General features: G+C 40.1%; 2 protein-coding genes across 6 annotated transcripts in view; one reads left to right on the top strand and one right to left on the bottom strand.

Moving 5' to 3' along the window:
- Positions 1–10,811, bottom strand: part of LOC128124263 (protein NPAT) — a 43,543-nt gene extending 32,732 nt beyond the window's left edge. For both annotated transcript variants that reach the window (XM_052760439.1, XM_052760442.1), the window contains exons 1-3: positions 10,646–10,811; positions 2,510–2,628; positions 181–241 (exon numbers count right to left, since the gene is read on the bottom strand). In XM_052760439.1, coding sequence (XP_052616399.1) covers positions 181–241; positions 2,510–2,628; positions 10,646–10,682 — 217 coding nt within the window. In that variant the 5' untranslated portion in view covers positions 10,683–10,811. The remainder of the gene's footprint in view (positions 1–180; positions 242–2,509; positions 2,629–10,645) is intronic.
- Positions 10,812–11,045: 234 nt separating this feature from the next.
- The window catches only part of Atm (ATM serine/threonine kinase), a 108,789-nt gene continuing 102,629 nt past the window's right edge, over positions 11,046–17,205 (top strand). The window contains exons 1-5 of one of the 4 annotated variants that reach the window (XM_052760421.1): positions 11,052–11,260; positions 12,204–12,378; positions 13,783–13,884; positions 13,987–14,099; positions 16,161–16,306. In XM_052760421.1, the coding sequence (XP_052616381.1) occupies positions 13,813–13,884; positions 13,987–14,099; positions 16,161–16,306 (331 nt within the window). In that variant the 5' untranslated portion in view covers positions 11,052–11,260; positions 12,204–12,378; positions 13,783–13,812. Of the gene's footprint in view, positions 11,261–11,349; positions 11,648–12,203; positions 12,379–13,782; positions 13,885–13,986; positions 14,100–16,160; positions 16,307–17,205 lie in introns of those variants that run through there. The other 3 variants (XM_052760433.1, XM_052760414.1, XM_052760428.1) reach the window with 3 other exon arrangements.

Here is a 17,205-nt window from a genome sequence, read left to right as displayed (position 1 = left end):
CGCCTTTTCCTGGAACTCACTTGGTAGTCCAGGCTGGCCTCGAACTCACAGAGATCCACCTGCCTCTGCCTCCCGAGTGCTGGGATTAAAGGTGTGCGCCACCACCGCCCGGCCAAGATTAAGTTTTTTGAAGTCTTTTTATGAGACTGTATCTTAAAACAATGATATCCAATTTCTTACCTTTTGCTTTCATGGCTACATACTCGTTCAAAATTGTTGTCAAGTTTTTTCCAAATAAGGACTGAAAGGTGAAAGATCAAACATTACCAAAACCACACAATTATCACTTTCCTACCATAAAAGCCAATGAAAGAAAGAGACTGCAAAAATCCAGGGAGGAAAGGGTAGAGAATCAGGTCACCAACATTCACTAAAGGTATGTGTAACACATCTGACAGAAAGAACTCTCTCTATCTGAACTGTGACTACATGAGTCCTCATGTAAATCAAAAGACGTTGTCATAAAAAGCAGTTTTCAGTCAGGGGTAGATATTTTGTAATATTGTTTAAAAGAAACAAAAGGGCCCAGGTCTAATCTGCTCTGGCTAACCAGAAGGCCATGTAAAGCATGTAAAAATGAACTTTTAAAGATAAGTATATGTGAGATATGCTTCCTAAGGAAGAGTACATTTTTGTTTTTATTTCTGTCAACCTACCTACATGCCTTCCCTATTCTCACCACTACAATTCAAGGGTAGTCTGTTATAACAGTACGATCGATCACACACTTGAGCTTATGAAAGAGCAAGGATGTTGGGACTAAAGAGATCTGATTTCAAAAAACTTAATAGCATGTGACAAATCCTTTAAATAACTAAAATTTACTGCAGACAGACCAGCACAACATTTTTATTCTGGATAATATTGAGGACATATGTAACTGAGGAAGATGCCTGACATAGGCAACTAGATTCCTTTTCCCTCTCAACTTTTTTTCAAAAGATTATTTACTTATTATATATACAGTGTTCTGCCTACAGGTACCAGATCTCATTATAAATGGTTTTGAGTCATGACGTAGGTGCTGGAAATTGAACTCAGGACCTCTGGATGAGGAGCCAGCGCTCTTAACCTCTGAGATATCTCTCCAGCTCCTCCCTCTCAACTTTCAGCACTAGATTACCCCCGCCCCCCCCCTTTTTTTTGGACACAGGGTTTCTCTGTGTAGTTTTGGTGCTTGTCCTGGATCTCACTCTGTAGACCAGGCTGGCCTCGAACTCAAGAGATCCGCCTGGCTCTGCCTCCCGAGTGCTGAGATTAAAGGCGTACGCCACCACTGCCTGGCTACTTTCCCTTTTTTTTGGCAACAGGGTCCTAACATCCCAGGCTGGTCTTGGTTTCCTGAGTGCTGGGACTAAAGGCATAGTGTTATATTCCTAAGTACTTTGGAGGGTAAAGCAGAAAGACTGTAAATTCAAGTTTTATCTGAACTACAGAGAAAGTTCAAGACCAGCTCAGGTAAGTTAGGGAGATTCCTCACTCAAAGTACGAAGAAAAATGAAGCTGGGATATAGAAAAAGCTTGAGAAGGCAGGAGACTTGTATCACTCCCTGTTGTTTTCATTCTTTCTACTAATGAATTGAACTTTGTGCATACAAAGTTCAGAACCTCAGTTTACTTATCTGGAGAGATGGTCCAGAGTAGTAAGAGGGTGTGCTACCCTTTCTGAGGCCTAAGTTCAGTTCTCAGTACCCACACTGGACAACTCACAACTACCTGTAACCTGTAACTCCAGCTCCAGGGGACCCAATGCCCTCTTCTGGTCTCTGAGAACTCCTGCATTCATGTGTGCATATTCTTACACAAACATACACAAATACATATAATCAAAAAAAAAATTAAAAATAGTTGTGAGACATGGGTGCTGGGCATGGAATGTGGGTCCTTTGGAAAAGCAGCAAGTGCTTCGGCCATCTCTCCTAGTTCTCCAACTTTTTCAAATTTTTCAGAACTGTTTGGGGGATTCTAATAATTTTTCTATGTAAAAATTAGGATACCCCAACAATTCACTAAGGAGCCATCTTTAACATACAACTACAAGTACCATGTGAAATCATGTAATTCTAGAATATTCCTTTTATATAAGGATAGGTATAAAAAAGAGGTGATAATAAAATACCAAAATATGTTTTGTTTTGTTTTTTAATTTCTGGGTAAGGTCTTGTTGTGTAGCCCAAGTTGGTCTGAAAGTAATGACAATTGTCCTGCATCTGCCTTCCAAAGGCTAAATCTCTGTCTTTCAGCTATGTGAATTAGGCAGTGGTAAGTCATGTAGCTGTCTGCCAAAGCTGACTTGGCTGATGAGCGACAAGGGTCTGGCTATGTTGCCTAGGCTGTCCCTAAGCCTCCGGGTTCAAGTCATCTTGTGATTACCTCAGGTCCCTAGCAGATGGGACACAGACATACGGCACAGTGCCTCACATCATTAATAAGTTCATTTTAAGGTTCTGCTTTATAGTCTTCTGTGTTGGTTAGTAATGAAATGTCCTGTAAGGAATAAGTAACTCACCAGTAAGCAGGCTGGGATAAAACCTTCATCAGTACAGTGTTCTGCATATTCTTTTAAATTTGAGCTTTCCAAAATAAAAGTCTGGCAAGTAGACGTGAGGTTTTCTTGTTGTAAGTAACCTAAATGAAGAATAGAAGTTCGAATACTTCAGTAAATTTTGTACTTTTGGTAAGTGGTTTTTAGAAATGCTAGAGTGTGTAGGAAAACCATAAATAGCTTCAGGCAGAACATGCTGGTGTTTTACAGCCTTTCACTAGGTTGTGCTGCAATATGAAGCAGGAGGAGTACAATCACTGGTTCTCTATAGGATGCAATTGCTGTTAAGCTTGTAAAAAGATATTTGACAGCCCGGCGATGGAGGCGCACGTCTTTAATCCCAGCACTTGGGAGGCAGTGGCAGGTAGAGCTCTGTGAGTTCGAGGCTACCCTGGTCTACAGAGTGAGTTCCAGGACAGCCAAGGATACACAGAAAAACCCTGTCCTGGGGGTGGGAGGTGGGGAGTGGGGGAGATCTTTGACCTAGTACAATTATTTCATAATAAATTTAGAAAAAAAAACAGGGAAAAAGTAAGTGCCTTCCACTACTCCATGACTTCCACAATAACTACATGAGGGGATGGCATAATTCACTTACTGGATCACTGAAAAGACATTCTCTCAGAATCACTCGTGTTTGACTATTCACTTCATGATTTAACGGGGTGAACAGATCTATGTACATTGTGTTAAAGGTCAGAAGGAAATTCTAATTTTCAAATTATATCCATTATATTATATTAATTTCAACAAGAACTTCATGCTGGAACAAGTGGATACCTACTTTCTAAAAACATGAAGCTAGCCCCGCAAACCTAAAACCCAAACAAAAAACAACAACAAAAAGATAATGATATCCTAAGTATAACATCTGAAAATCAAGCATCAAAGAAAAAGATAAGCTGATTATCAACATTTCAAATTTCTATGCTACTAAGGACACCATCAATAAAGTAAAATAACTTAAAATGGAAGAAAACATTTGCAAATCATATATCTGGCAGATGCTAAAAACCAAATGATATAGTGAACTTGAAAGGGACAACAATAAAAAGATAACCTAAGAAATGAGCAAAAGCTTTGCAAAGACGGTAATACAACAAACTCATAGAAAGGCATTCAACTTTACTAGTCATTAAGAAAATGGAAAATGAAAACTATTATTTCAATTCATATACGCTGGGACAGAAGTCCTTATACCCATTATGACCTGAATAACTCTTGAAACCATGCTAAAGGAAGTCAAGCATAAAACCCACAAATATTTCAATTATATGGGATGTCCAGAAGCAGTGAATCCATACATATAAAAAAGCAGGTAAGTGTTGGAGGATGGGGAAGTTGAGAGTGCCTGTTATTAGTATGTATTTCCTGTTGGAGATATGCTTGTTTTGGAATTAATGGTACCATTGCTTATTAGGAATATTATAAGCTCCCAAATATTTTATTTTTTGTCAATTATACACTGCCATGAGAAGAACCTAACTATAAATTCCTAACATAGTGTATGAAGCTTTACTTGTTGCATCCTAATTTCATTTAAACTGTCTTACCATTCCATCACTTCAAACAGAAGTCCCACAAGTAACAATGCTCTTATTTTAAAGCTAATGTATATTATACTGTTTGCTCGGGCAGTTCACCTTGCCTTAGCCTAAGTAATTTCAACTCATTCTTTGGTGTTTAATATAATTTTCAATTCTTCAGAAAACTTTAATTTTTAATATATACCACATTCCCTTTCCCTACACTTGTAAGTCTTCTGTAATAACTGTAAGTAATCCCTTACATTATTTACCCTATGTATATTTAGCTCTGTGTTGACAAAATATACCAATCAAAAAACATTCTTGTTAGCCTTAATAAATGATATCCAAAGTCTTTTCCTATTTTAAAATTTTAGACTTTCTTCACTTGGAAATATATTTTTTAACACAGTTCTAATTAAAAACAAAACAAACAAACCAAAAAAAAAAAGGGGGGGGGCTGGAGAGGTGATTCAGAGCATTTGCTGCCTTTCCAGAGGACTGGGTTCAGTTCTTTTTTTTCTTTTTTCCTCTAATATTTATTTCATGTACATTGGTGTTTTGCCTGTATGTATTTCTGTGTGAGGGTTTTAGATCCTCAAAAACTGGAGTTACAGACAGTTGTGAGCTGTCATGTGGGTTCTGGGAACTGACCCCGGGTCCTCTGGAAGAATAGGCAGTGATCTTAACTGCTGAGCCATCTCTCCAGCCCTGGATTCAGTTCTTAGCACCCACACTGTGGCTTTCAACCATCTGTAACTCTAGTTCCAGGGGCTCCAACAAACACCCTCTTCTGATCCCCTACACTGCAGGAATGTAGTACAGACATATATAGACATATACTAGTCAAACAAACAAACAAAAACAATAAAAAACAATCCTGATGAGATGACCTACAAAGGATTACATATGAGTTCTAAAAAGGGAAGAGCAAGGAAAAAGTCATTTCATTTTAGGCACTGCTCTGATTTGGGAATCAACTAATCGTGTTCTTCTTGTATTTAATGAATAGGTTTTCTCACTTCTGATTTATGCCTTATATGAAGAAAAACAAACATACAAATAAAATGTATTTTTCTGGAGCACAAGAAGCATTTAGAAACAAACAAACAAAAAGCCAAAACCAAAGCCAAACAACAACAAAACCTTATATTTCAGATATCCCTACTTTAAAATTTCTATCATTGAAGATCACATTGCAGATACATAGTTACATGAATTAACACAATAGGTCTGGCCTAACAAAATATCTCAGCTGTAAAGGCATCTGTTTCATGAGCCTGAGGATTTAGTTTGAACCCTGGGACCCAGAGTGGAAGGAGGCAGCCGACTCCTGAAAGTTATCTTCTGACCTCCACACATGCGCCCATCTTCATCTTCCACACAAAGTAATAACATTCAACTGCACTATAATCATTAAACAAATCCCTGTTGGTACCCCAAAGTACTCTTTGTACAAGTGAGCTGCCACTAGGATCTGTGAACACAAATTTAAAACATGTACAAACCACTGGAATCACCTAGGAATTGGGGCAGCTGGAACTTTTTCTTCACGTTTTGGATTTGGATTAAATCCACCAAATAATTATTTTTTGGTCATGGTAGAGAATTCTAAAAGCATTAATCACCTAGATATATTCAGTCACTTGAGACTTGTAACAGGTGGTCGTTGTGAAATAGGACTCCTCCAAGATTTTCCTTCCTGGAGAACATACATTCCTAAAAAGTGATATCATCCTAAAAGCGGGTAGAAACTGCTTCTGAGGGAAATAGGAAATTTTCATTTTTACGCACATACAGGAGCTATACACCTAATATAAAAAAATGTACAGTTTATTTAAATATGTGAGAAGGGCTGTTAGAAAAATTCTACGAAGACTCCTTAAAGGGTATGACAGCGAAATGATGCTCTAGGCAGAAAGTAATGTAGTTAATGTGTTCGTCCCCCCCCCAAGAGAAAAATATGATCAATTGTGATAGCATACCTTGGGCAAAGAATATCAAACTGTCAAAGATATGACAGTTCATGATACACTGTAAGTCAGTACATGCTTACATAGCGTATTTGAGGAAAGGCTCTGTGAAAATGCTGTATTACTTCTATTTGTTATAGAAATGTTCAAGTTGTGGCCACCTAGAAATACCCGAGACACATCATGTTCTACTCTTAAATATCCAATGATGCCATTGTTTATATGATTAACTGGTAGGCTATAAAAATGCCTACTCACCAACATTCACCATCTGACCATAACCAGTTATCAACCACATGACAGGTAAAATCTTAAATCTTAACTATATCAAGGCTATCTAAATTTTAGAAAGTGGAATTCCAAGAGCTTGGCCTTTTTAGGGAAAGACAAAATGGAGCCCGAAGAAAGCAAGAACTAAAGCCCCTTTTGTGTAAAGACCTTTTCCATGTACTCTGACTCCCCAGCAATATTGGTGGCTTAATGTCCTTAAAAAATATAAATTCTTAGAAAGACAATTTACAGCATCTTGTAGTAGCAGATCTACAAGTATAAGATGTATGGCTTCAATCCATAAATTATGATTTACAAAGAGTTAGAAGATAGAAACAATTTATGAAAAGCTAGTCAGAAAATGGGAATAGCTTAGTTCATGAGAAGATAGAGACTCAAGAATTTACTACCAGGCATGAGAAAATTATTCAAAGCTTGAAGAAGGTATAGATATGTCCTGATATGGTTGGGAAATTCAAACACATACACATATACATATATGGATAATATATATGTAAGAATTTATTTGGGCAATATGCCTAGTATGGATGCTGCATAAAAGATAATAGTTAATGAGATTCACCAGAAACGACAAAATGGTTAAGAACCATGAAATACTGGACTGGCTTATCAGTCAAAAGTGTGTATTACTCTTCCAGAGGACCCGAGCTTGATTCCTAGCACTCACTTCAGGTGGCTTACTTACAACTGCCTGCAAATTCAGGTCCAAGGGATCTTTTATCTCTAGCCACACACCTGAAGGGAGTGAATACAGACAGGTATTATTCAAGATATAGAATGATCACAATTATATTCTGGTAAATGCTTATTAAATATATGTCACTAATATAAAAGTAAATAAAATCAATAGCTCTTGATCTCTTAAGAATATGTCAGTTCTGGTCCTGTTTGCTCTCAAATCCATTCTTCATTTCCCAGGACTCTATGAAAGGAAGCCAGACTTCAAACAGGCAAAGTTACCCGGCTCACCAGTCAGCTAGCTTCTGGCTAAGTTTGCTAAAATGTCAAGCTCAGGTTGGAATTCAGGAGGAAGAAGCCATAGTCCCTGATTGCCTCAAGAATCTCTTCTCTGACTATAGCTCCCTTATACACAAGTCTTCAGTTTCATCTTCCCACACTGTTGCCTCTGGGGCGCCTTATATTGCCTTGTCTCCTGGATTAGCATGGCTTCCTGCTGTGCTAACTAACCTATAAGTTGCCTCACATAAGCTGTTCAGCTTCTTAGCTTTTGTATCACTTGGTGTAACCAATTCCCTCATTAAATCCTACCACATTAAACAGACAACTTGGTTTTTGGTTTCTTTTCTGAATGGATGCCAACTCATACAGAAAGTAACCTACTGATGAAATTGAAGAAAATCTGAACCTTTCAACCATGAAAGTGCTCATTTGATACACAGAACTTTTTATCATTTTGGAAGTTCTTAAGAACTCCTGAAGCTTGAATCAAAGATAAAGAATACTGAATGAGAAAGTTTCAGTCCAGGAAGAAGAAAAAAATTTTAGGGATGGTTGCAGAACAATGTTATGTAACTAATACTAGAGTATTATAAGCTTAAAAAATCGCTAAAATGACCAATTTTGTTATGTGTTCCTTACCAAAAAACCCTCTACCCACAGAGCTATTTTAATAGGACACTGGAGAAATTACTAACTGTAGCTATTGGAAGAATTTTCTGATATCGCATTTGACTTGAACCTTTAATACAAGTGTATTAGGAACACTAGGGAAAGAGGAATACATATATTTGAAGAAATAGTTAATTAGTTTAGTCTGCTGCAGCCTAGCGAAAATATTGAGAGGACGGGCCTGAGTAGGAAGACAAGTAGAATCAGCTCCAGAGTACTTCCTATGACCTATCAGTAAAAGCCAAACTGATGGCCTAGAGGCAGTAAGCAACAGTTTGAAGTATCTTGGCCTCTGCAATATTTTGAAAAATTGAATTAAAGCAATAAATAGCTGGCTGTGGCCGAGCAGAGAGCAGTGAGGTGAGTATAGTAAGCTGAAGAATTAGAGGAAAATGAATCAGTTAAGCAACTAAGTAACAAGTGGTTTTACAAGTAAGTGACACAGGGCACTGGACAGTGTGAGATAGGGTTCAGAAAAATGTTTTGGTGTTAAAGGGTTAAAAAAAGAGTGAAGGCTAAGCGAAGAAAAATTACCTTTTCCCTCACGCTTAGAAACTGGCAGCATTTGGAACATGCCAAAATACAAACAAAAAACCACAAGGGATCAAAACAGGGGCTAAGGATGGGAAGGGGGTACAACAGAAGAATCCTGATCAAGCAATAAACCTGTTGATGTAAGTTTACATATGAATAAAAGGTAACTAAATCACAGAATTGAGAGTAGCGAGAGGATTTTTTGTATGCCCAAAGTGTTTCAATTCTTAGAACATATAGTGGGACATAAATGATTCGGGAAGACTTGAAACAAGATTGAAAATGAATTGCAAGTAGAATATATATATTCAACATCCATACACACACAATTCCAAAACAGAATGGAAGGTATGCTGAAATTCATGGCATTGAAAATGGAATCTGAAGATGGTTTTAAGGATGAAAACCAACGACTGAGTTTCCAGCCAGCAAGAGAAAAATGATCAGTAAACAGCTTGTTAGTGGGGGAGAAGCATAATTACTCCAATTAGAGAAACCCTGTCATTTCCTGAAGGTTTTCTTAACAAGGCAGGACTGTGTCTTCAGGGGACACCCTGACAGTATGTAGAGGCATTTTTTTTTTGCCCTTCTTACAGTTGGGAATAACTGGGGAAGGAGGTACTAAATAAAGGGTATCTAGTGGAGAGAAGTCAAGGTTGTTGCTAAACATTTCATAAAATCTTGAACACAGGAAAACGACTCATAATAATGATAATAATAATAATCCACTTCACAATGTTTATATTGCCAAACTCGAGAAACCTTTTTTTTCCCCTCTCCCTTTTAGAGACAGGGTTTCTCTGTGTAGCCCTCACTCTCCTGAACTCCCTCTGTAGAACAAACTAGATCCGCCTGCCTCTGCCTTCCAAGGACTGGGATTAAAGGCATTTGCCACCATGATGGGAAGGTTGAGAAACTGTTTTTAAGACTATGATCATAGAATTTTATTTGGATCGCCAGACTGCTAAAAGTCACAATTCTTACACAAACAATACACACAGAGGGAAAAAAGGACACATTAATACATATTTTCATATTACCCTAATAAATTTAAAAATTACAAGATAGCTGACTTTAAAAGTCACAGGTATAAATCTAACTACTCAATTCTGATGAAGCAGGAAAAAAAAAACATTCAAAACATTAGTTTTAGTGTTTAAGGTTCTCCAAAAATGGACGGTGGAACCATTTAGAGCACCTTAATATTTCCTGCCAAATGTCTTCATCAAGAACCCCACGATATTTTTATTTTATTTTATTTTTAGGACTAGGCACAAAGCAAACGTTAGGAACGGTTGTGGAAACTAGGGGAGGATTTACCAAACTTCTATCAATTTCTTCTGGGGTTGTCGCAAATAATGTTTCAAAGTCACTGCCCAGTTTTGAGTCTAAGAAGTTCTTGTTCCCAGCAGTACAATTCCTTTTATTCTTTCAGAGGACAAACAACAAAAACTGTCTTTCACATAAACAATATACCCCGACGGACCAGTGGTCTATGAACTAGCTCTTTTCAAAAATGGAGGAAAAACCAGGGCTAGAACGTGTGCAACCAGAAGGCAGTCGTCGCACCCTCCGAAATATTTGCTCAAGAAGTCGAAAAACTGCCATTCTAAAATATGCAACTGGCATTCCAAGCCTCTGTGGAAGGAGTATGGAGACCTTGTGTCCCAAATTCCTAGTGCTAACGTCGGGTTATGGGTAAGGGCATCGGGAAAGTCTTTCCACAGAGCTGGGCGGCCGGGGAAGCGCTTTCTTGTTTCTGGTTTTCCTTTTCCTTTTTCGGTCCCAGTTCTGACAAGGGAAAGGGTGAGGGGCACCCAGCCCCGTCCATCACGTAGACGACACTCTTTCAGGGGTCCCAGCGGGCCTGGCTCTGCCTCGGAATCCAGGCCCCAGGTGTTCCACGCCGAGCTTCTTCCCTCCGGCTGCCCCCCTCGTCACGGAGCTCGAGGAGAGGGGCAGCCACACACCCAGGGGTTGAGGACGCCCGAAGTCTCCGAGGGACAGAGCATCTCCCTCAGTCTGAACTTGGACCCGAGGGGGCGACCCCTCAAAGCTTCCCCACCCCAAGCAACTATTCCCCCGCCTCCGGTCTTTCCGTCCTCTCCACCCAGTCCGATCACCCGCCCTCCGGGGCCGGCACTTACCCAATACCAGCCTGGCTACATCCGAGGGTAACAGCATGATCCGAGCTGCACAGGGAGCCGCCTGAAGGTTCGAGAGTCAACTCAAAGCAAACACCGCGACAGCCCCGGCGCCGCCGCATCTCCCGGTTCCAGTGGCGGTACTGAACCCGCGGCAATTTGTCCCGCCTCTTTCGTCACACACCAGCCAATCACTTCCGCGGGAGACAGAAAGGCGCCGAAATGAAACCCGCCTCCGTTCTCCTCCGAGCTGTCGTCATTTCCGTCCGCGGAGGGGTGGGGCTAGTGAGGACCCGGGGGCCCGGCGTGGGAGCCTCCGCCCCTGGGCGGAGTTGCCGGCGCGAGGTCGTTCCTCATTGGTGCGCCGTGCGCAGGCGCGTTTCCTCAGACCCCCCGGCGAGTGTTTTGAGGGGAGCGAGTGTTTTGAGTTGGCGAGCGCGTGACCCGCGGCGCGCAGGCGCGCGCCGTGCAGCGACTCAGACTTGGGGACCCACGCTGGACGGACGTGCTGCTTTTGAACCGGAAGCGGGAAGGCGTGCGTGGAAAAACCTGCGGCGTGATCCGTGGACGCGGGGAAAGGCGAAGCGACCTCGGTTTGCAGACAAAGATGCAACAACGGTAGGAGCGCGGGACGAACTGGCGGGGCTTCTGTGAGGGGAAATTCTCGTCAGACCCCATCTTTCCTCGGCTCCGGAATGGCCCTAGACGCCTCTTAGCTCATCTTTCCGGACGTCTGTGATCTCTCTGCGTACCCCGGGAGCCTGAACCTCCCCTCTGCGCGTCCCCCTTTTCTCTCTGTCACCTTAAGGGTTCCGAGTGGTCTAGGAGACGACTCATTTTTTTAAATCTCACTTTAGCCGCAGACCATTTATTTGCGTTTAAGCTACAGGCTCGTAAGAACGAACTAAAGTACGGGTTCGTGGTTGAGAGCATGGGCTCGGAAATCAGTCTCGGGTTCGAGTTCTTGTTGTCAGTTGTATGACCCGTGCTGTCTTCTTTAGGAAGGTAGGTGGCAGCCCCTTAAAGAGCTAACTGCTGGTGTCCCCCCACTTCCACCCCCACCCCCCCCACCCCCGGCACCGAGAACTAGCTACTTTCCAACGCGGTGCTGTGATAGAAAAGCACTGGGTTAGCCGAGGAGGGGCTGGTTCTGTGGAAATGGAGCCCGATTTGCTGCTGGGCTTCGCCGGCTGTAGTGTGTTCTGCAGGATGCTAGCGAACCTTCCAGACAGAAGGAAACGCATGGAAAGGCACAGAGAGTAGAAGGTTTCTGAAGCTCCAGAGCAGTGAGTGATGCAGATTTTTGCAAGTTTTCAGCGTATTGAAGCGAAAAGAGGAGAAAAAAGAACCGTCCAAATAAATTTCTGAAGCGATCCTGAGGGAAAACAGTAACAGGCTGGCCGTTACACTGAACGTGTGTGTGTGTGTGTGTGTGTGTGTGTGTGTGTGTGTGTGTGTGTGAGAGAGAGAGAGAGAGAGAGAGAGAGAGAGAGAGAGAGAGAGAGAGAGAGAGAACGAACTCCTTGAGGTCGATAGTGGTATCATTCATTTTCTCGTTTAGCACTGAGATAACAGGTTTGAGTCGTTAACCAGCATGCTCCAGGTTGGATAGCTGTCAATTGACTCGACACTTGACTGGAACAATACAGCCTGACTGTAGAGCCCACGTCTGCAACCCGGCTAGCCCTGAGCTCCCAACCCTGCTGCCTGAGCCTCCCCTAGGCCTGGGACTACAGGTGTGTGCTGCTATGCCCGGCTGAGCCCTGACCAGTGGAGAAAGGCATGCCTGAGGGTGGGGTTATTGCTGGGAAGAGGACGCGTAATTTTCATTGCCAAATTTGTAAACACATCAACTTGATTGAAAGTAAGATTGGATTTGTCAATTCAGGGGATTTTGCTTAGGAGGCTTTTTCAGTTGAATGTTGAGAGTTGAAACGATGCTGTTTTAGTCTCTAAATAGGGTTTGTTTACTTGACAGCTCTCTATACTCCGGTTGGGTAGCTTTAGTTCTCCGCCCACCACTTTTTTTTTTTTTTTTTTTTTTTTTTTTGGTTTTTCGAGACAGGGTTTCTCTGTGTAGCTTTGTGCCTTTCCTGGGACTCACTTGGTAGTCCAGGCTGGCCTCGAACTCACAGAGATCTGCCTGCCTCTGCCTCCCGAGTGCTGGGATTAAAGGCGTGCACCACCACCGCCCGGCCTACTTTTTTTTTTTTAAACATGGAATATTTCACGAATTTGTGTGTCATCTCTGCACAATTGTTCCAGTTTTACTGTGTGTGCTGTGGAAGCTGGCACAATTCGGGCTTGCTTTCAGTTCCTTTTACATGTACTCTTATTCCTTTTTAGGGCCTTTTGGCATCTCCAGTCTCCGTCCCCAAGATGTTCACTCTTTAGTTCTTCCTGTCATTGGCACCAGTTCATTCAGTTCTTGATATAATTAAACCTCTTTGATTCATGTTCATGACAGTTTATCTAAAACGATAAATTGTTGTATTTTTTTTTTTGAAACATGAGCTTCTATATGGAAATCTGGCTTGATCTCACACTGAGGGTGACCTTAAACTCCTGATCCCCTTGCCTCCACCTCCTCACTGGTGGGATGACGTACATGTTCTCTTCCGTTGTTTTCTACTGTGGTTTTCTTTCCTTTGGGGCGTATATTGACGTTTGAAACTATGCCTTACTACTTTGATTGTCATGTCTTCAGGAGAGGAGGCTGGGTCCTTGTAGTTCATTTGTTTTCTTGCTGTCCCTCACATATGCCTAACCTGAAACACTGGATGTGTGAAACAAATATTGTTTGCATTTATTGGGAAATGTTTTCTATTTGCAGAGATAATACTGAACTGTTTCATTTTCTTCAAAATATACTTTATCCTGCTGGGCAAAGCACACATTTGAGAATTAGAGCATAATTTTGATATATTCTAAGAAAATGTCGTATAGAAATGTTAAGAAAAATTATTGTGTCTTTGATCACAGTGTGCCTCTGGATGTACAGTTAGGTTTAAATGTATAGAGGTACTGTAGTCTAAAATAATTACATATAGATTTATATTACAGCCAGTTCTCAGCACCCCCCCCAAAAAAAAAACCCAAAATAAGTGAAATTAATTTTGTATGTTTATTTCTTTTTACAGGTGAGGATGTATGTTCTGAAGTCTTAAACCATGAGTCTAGCACTTAATGATCTGCTCATTTGCTGCCGGCAATTAGAACATGATAGAGCTACAGAACGAAGGGTAATAAATTATTTGACATTGTTTCTCTTGAAACAAATGTGTGATATGTAACACAGTACGTAACTGTTATTATGTTCTTTTTTTTTTTTTTCCTGTTTTCAGAAAGAAGTGGAGAAATTCAAGCGTCTGATTCAGGATCCTGAAACAGTCCAACACCTAGATAGGCATTCAGATTCCAAACAAGGGAACTATCTGAATTGGGATGCTGTTTTCAGGTATCTCTTTGGATTTCTTTTACCTTCTTTCTCTGTTTTATGATGCCATTTTATTGTTCAATTTTGTTCACTGTCTATCATTGTGTATTATATAGGAAGCTGGCATTTAGTTATCTAGAAGATAGTTTTAAAAACTCATACAGAATATTGAAAGTTTTAAGTCATTTCTTCCACAAAATGCTTTAGACCTTTGTCATTTAAGATCAAGAAAGAAGCTGGCCATCATAGAATTCCTGTAATACTGCGCTCCTGAGGCTGAGGCAGGAGATTCATGAGTTCCAGTCTTATCTGGACCCTGTCTCAAATGAAACAAAACAACAGATTAAGAATTTTGTTCATTTTGACTAGTTTATAAGGATTTATTTCAAGTTAGATATATAAGTAAGTTATACTATCCGGGCACAGGTGGTGCATACTTTTAATCCTAGCACTTTGGGGTTAGAGGCGGGCAGATCTCTGAGTTTGAGGCCATCCTGGTCTACAGAGCAAGTTCTAGGACAGCCAGGGCTACACAGACAGACCCTGTCTTAAAAAAGAAAAGAAAACAAAAAAAGTAAGCTATAATATTTATCATTTTGATTGTTACTGATTATAAATGACTAGCATGTGTTAAATTATATTAAAACAAATAAAATATTGGAATACATTCAGATTAAAGCAGTTTAAAAAACTTGTTTATGGGAGCTGGAAAGGTGGCTCAGCGGTTAAGAGCACTGACTGCTCTTTTAGAGGACCTGGGTTCAATTCCCAGCACCCACATTGCAGCTCACAACTGCTTGTAACTCAAGTTCCAGGGGACCCTCACATAGACATACATGCAGGTAAAACACCAATGCACATAAAATAACATTTGTTTGTTTGAATTTTTGCATTTTTATATTGAAACTTCATTTTCAACCATAAATTCGTTTATAACTAGAAACATATTGTGAGACTTTTGTGGGGGGAGATTTTTGAAAAAAAAAATGTAAGAATATTTTTATTTGTGTGCGTGTGTGTGTCTTTGTTTGTCTGTCAAGTGTGCAGATTCCTGGGAGTCTAAAAGTGGACATTGGATATTCTTGAACTGGAGTTAGAGGAGGTTGTAAGCTGTCTGTCATGGGTGCTGGGAACTGAATTCTAGTCCTTTGGAAGAACAGTGAGCACTCCTAACCACTCAGCCATCTCTTCAGCCCCTCCAAATGTATTTTAAATTTATGTAGAATACTAAAAGTATTCCATCTGAAGCTGGTATGGTGGTATAGCACCTGTAATCTTGGCTCTTGAGGGGGTTGATAGAGGAAGATAATGAGTTCAGTTCATTATAAATAAACAAACTAAATGATTGCAGTAAAGAAGGTGTTCTCATTTTTTCATTCAATATTAAGTTAGTCTTAGAATACCTCTAACAGATAAACTTTTATTCATTTTTTAGTTTTTTGGGACAGTGTTTCTCTGTGTATCCTTGGCTATCCTAGAACTTGCTCTGTAGACCAAGCTGGCCTCAAACTCAGAGATCTTCCTGCCTCTGCCTCCATAGTGCTGGGATTAAAGATGGACACCATCACCTCCCAGTTGATAAACTTATTTTTTATCTCTTGTTCAGTACTAAACTGTGAAAGTTCTAAATGCATTGACATGGAAAAAAATTGCATGCTTTATCATTGAGCATTTAATTTATTTGTAATACTACAAATACAGTTACTAATCTGTTTTTATAAGCTGATTAGATAGGCCAGATTTGCAGCAAAAACTTCTGGCCAGCCTTCAGTATCTTCTAGGCAGCCTTCATTTAAAAGACTAGAAGTATTACTAGCTGATTCTAATGTAAGGAGAATTGAAGTCGTCAGTAGCATGCTGAGCAAGTAGGTGAGGTGACAGAAAATCATGCAGGTTACAGATTAAAAACTTTACAGGCTAGGCTTTATACTGATTTTGCACCTTGTTAGACTTTGGAAAAGAAATAGTTTCACATAGCTGGTATAATACTGTGGTTTAAGTGAATTTTTGGGGGTAGGAATATATGAGTTTTTTGAAATGGTAAAATTATACATATTAATGAGGATATGAATTTCCTTGCAGGTTTTTGCAGAATTATATTAAAAAAGAAACAGAATGTCTGAGAACCGCAAAATCAAATGTATCAGCTTCCACACAGACCTCCAGACAGAAAAAGATGCAAGAGATCAGCAGTTTGGTCAGATACTTCATCAAATGTGCAAATAAGAGTAAGCAACATTATGTATTACACACCCATGCTTCAGGAGTTACCATAGCATAAACTTGATCTTAATACAGTAGCATAAAAATTAAGTACTGACTGAAATTCCTAGCAAATACACTGACTTTTAGTACTATTGGTCCAAAATTTGGGGGAGTTTAGCATAATTTAGCATAAGTAAGCTTGAAAATTATTGCTTCAATTCCCCCATGTCTTTAGACAGTAGCAGAAAGTATCACTTTAAGGATTCACCTTAAGGATTCAAAAAACATTTTGAAGCTGAACTGTTTTAAAGGTATAAAAGCTTGTTAGGCCAATGTCATGGCTTGGCAGGTAAAAGACACTTTGACCTGAGTTTGAGCTCCGAAACCTATGTGATGAAGAAAACCAACTCCTTCAAGTTGTCCTCTGATCTCCACACATGTACATGACGTGGACGTTACAGTACACGTGTGAGCATGTGGACACAAAGTTAATAAATGAAAAAAACGTAAAAGACAAAGAAAACCCTTTTAAGAAGTCTGTCTCCATTTATTACTGCTTCTACTTTAATTTCTCAGATTTATTTACTTATGTATATGAGTATTTTGTCTGCGTGTATGTAAGTATACCCTATGATATGTTCCTAGTCCTTGTAGAGATCAGAAGAATCCTCTGGAACTGGATTTGTGGGTGGTTATAAGCCACCAAATGAATGCTGGGAACCAAACCCAAGTCTTCTGCCAAGAGCATTGAATGCATTCCACTGAGCCATCTCTCCAGCCCCTCTAAGTTCTTAAGTAATATACAGAAAACTTAGTAATTATTTCAACATGATATCATTTGATATATTTGAAAATAGTCATAGAATTCCTGCGTACACTTTCTCTAATTCTTTGTGCTCATGTGACCTAGTTTTTATTTTAC

Source organism: Peromyscus californicus, unplaced genomic scaffold, assembly GCF_007827085.1.
Source record: "Peromyscus californicus insignis strain IS unplaced genomic scaffold, ASM782708v3 Scaffold_11__1_contigs__length_118956290, whole genome shotgun sequence".
In the NCBI taxonomy this organism is placed as follows: domain Eukaryota; kingdom Metazoa; phylum Chordata; class Mammalia; order Rodentia; family Cricetidae; genus Peromyscus; species Peromyscus californicus.
The sequence above is the reverse complement of the archived record's forward strand: the minus strand, read 5'-3'. Positions and strand labels throughout refer to the sequence as shown.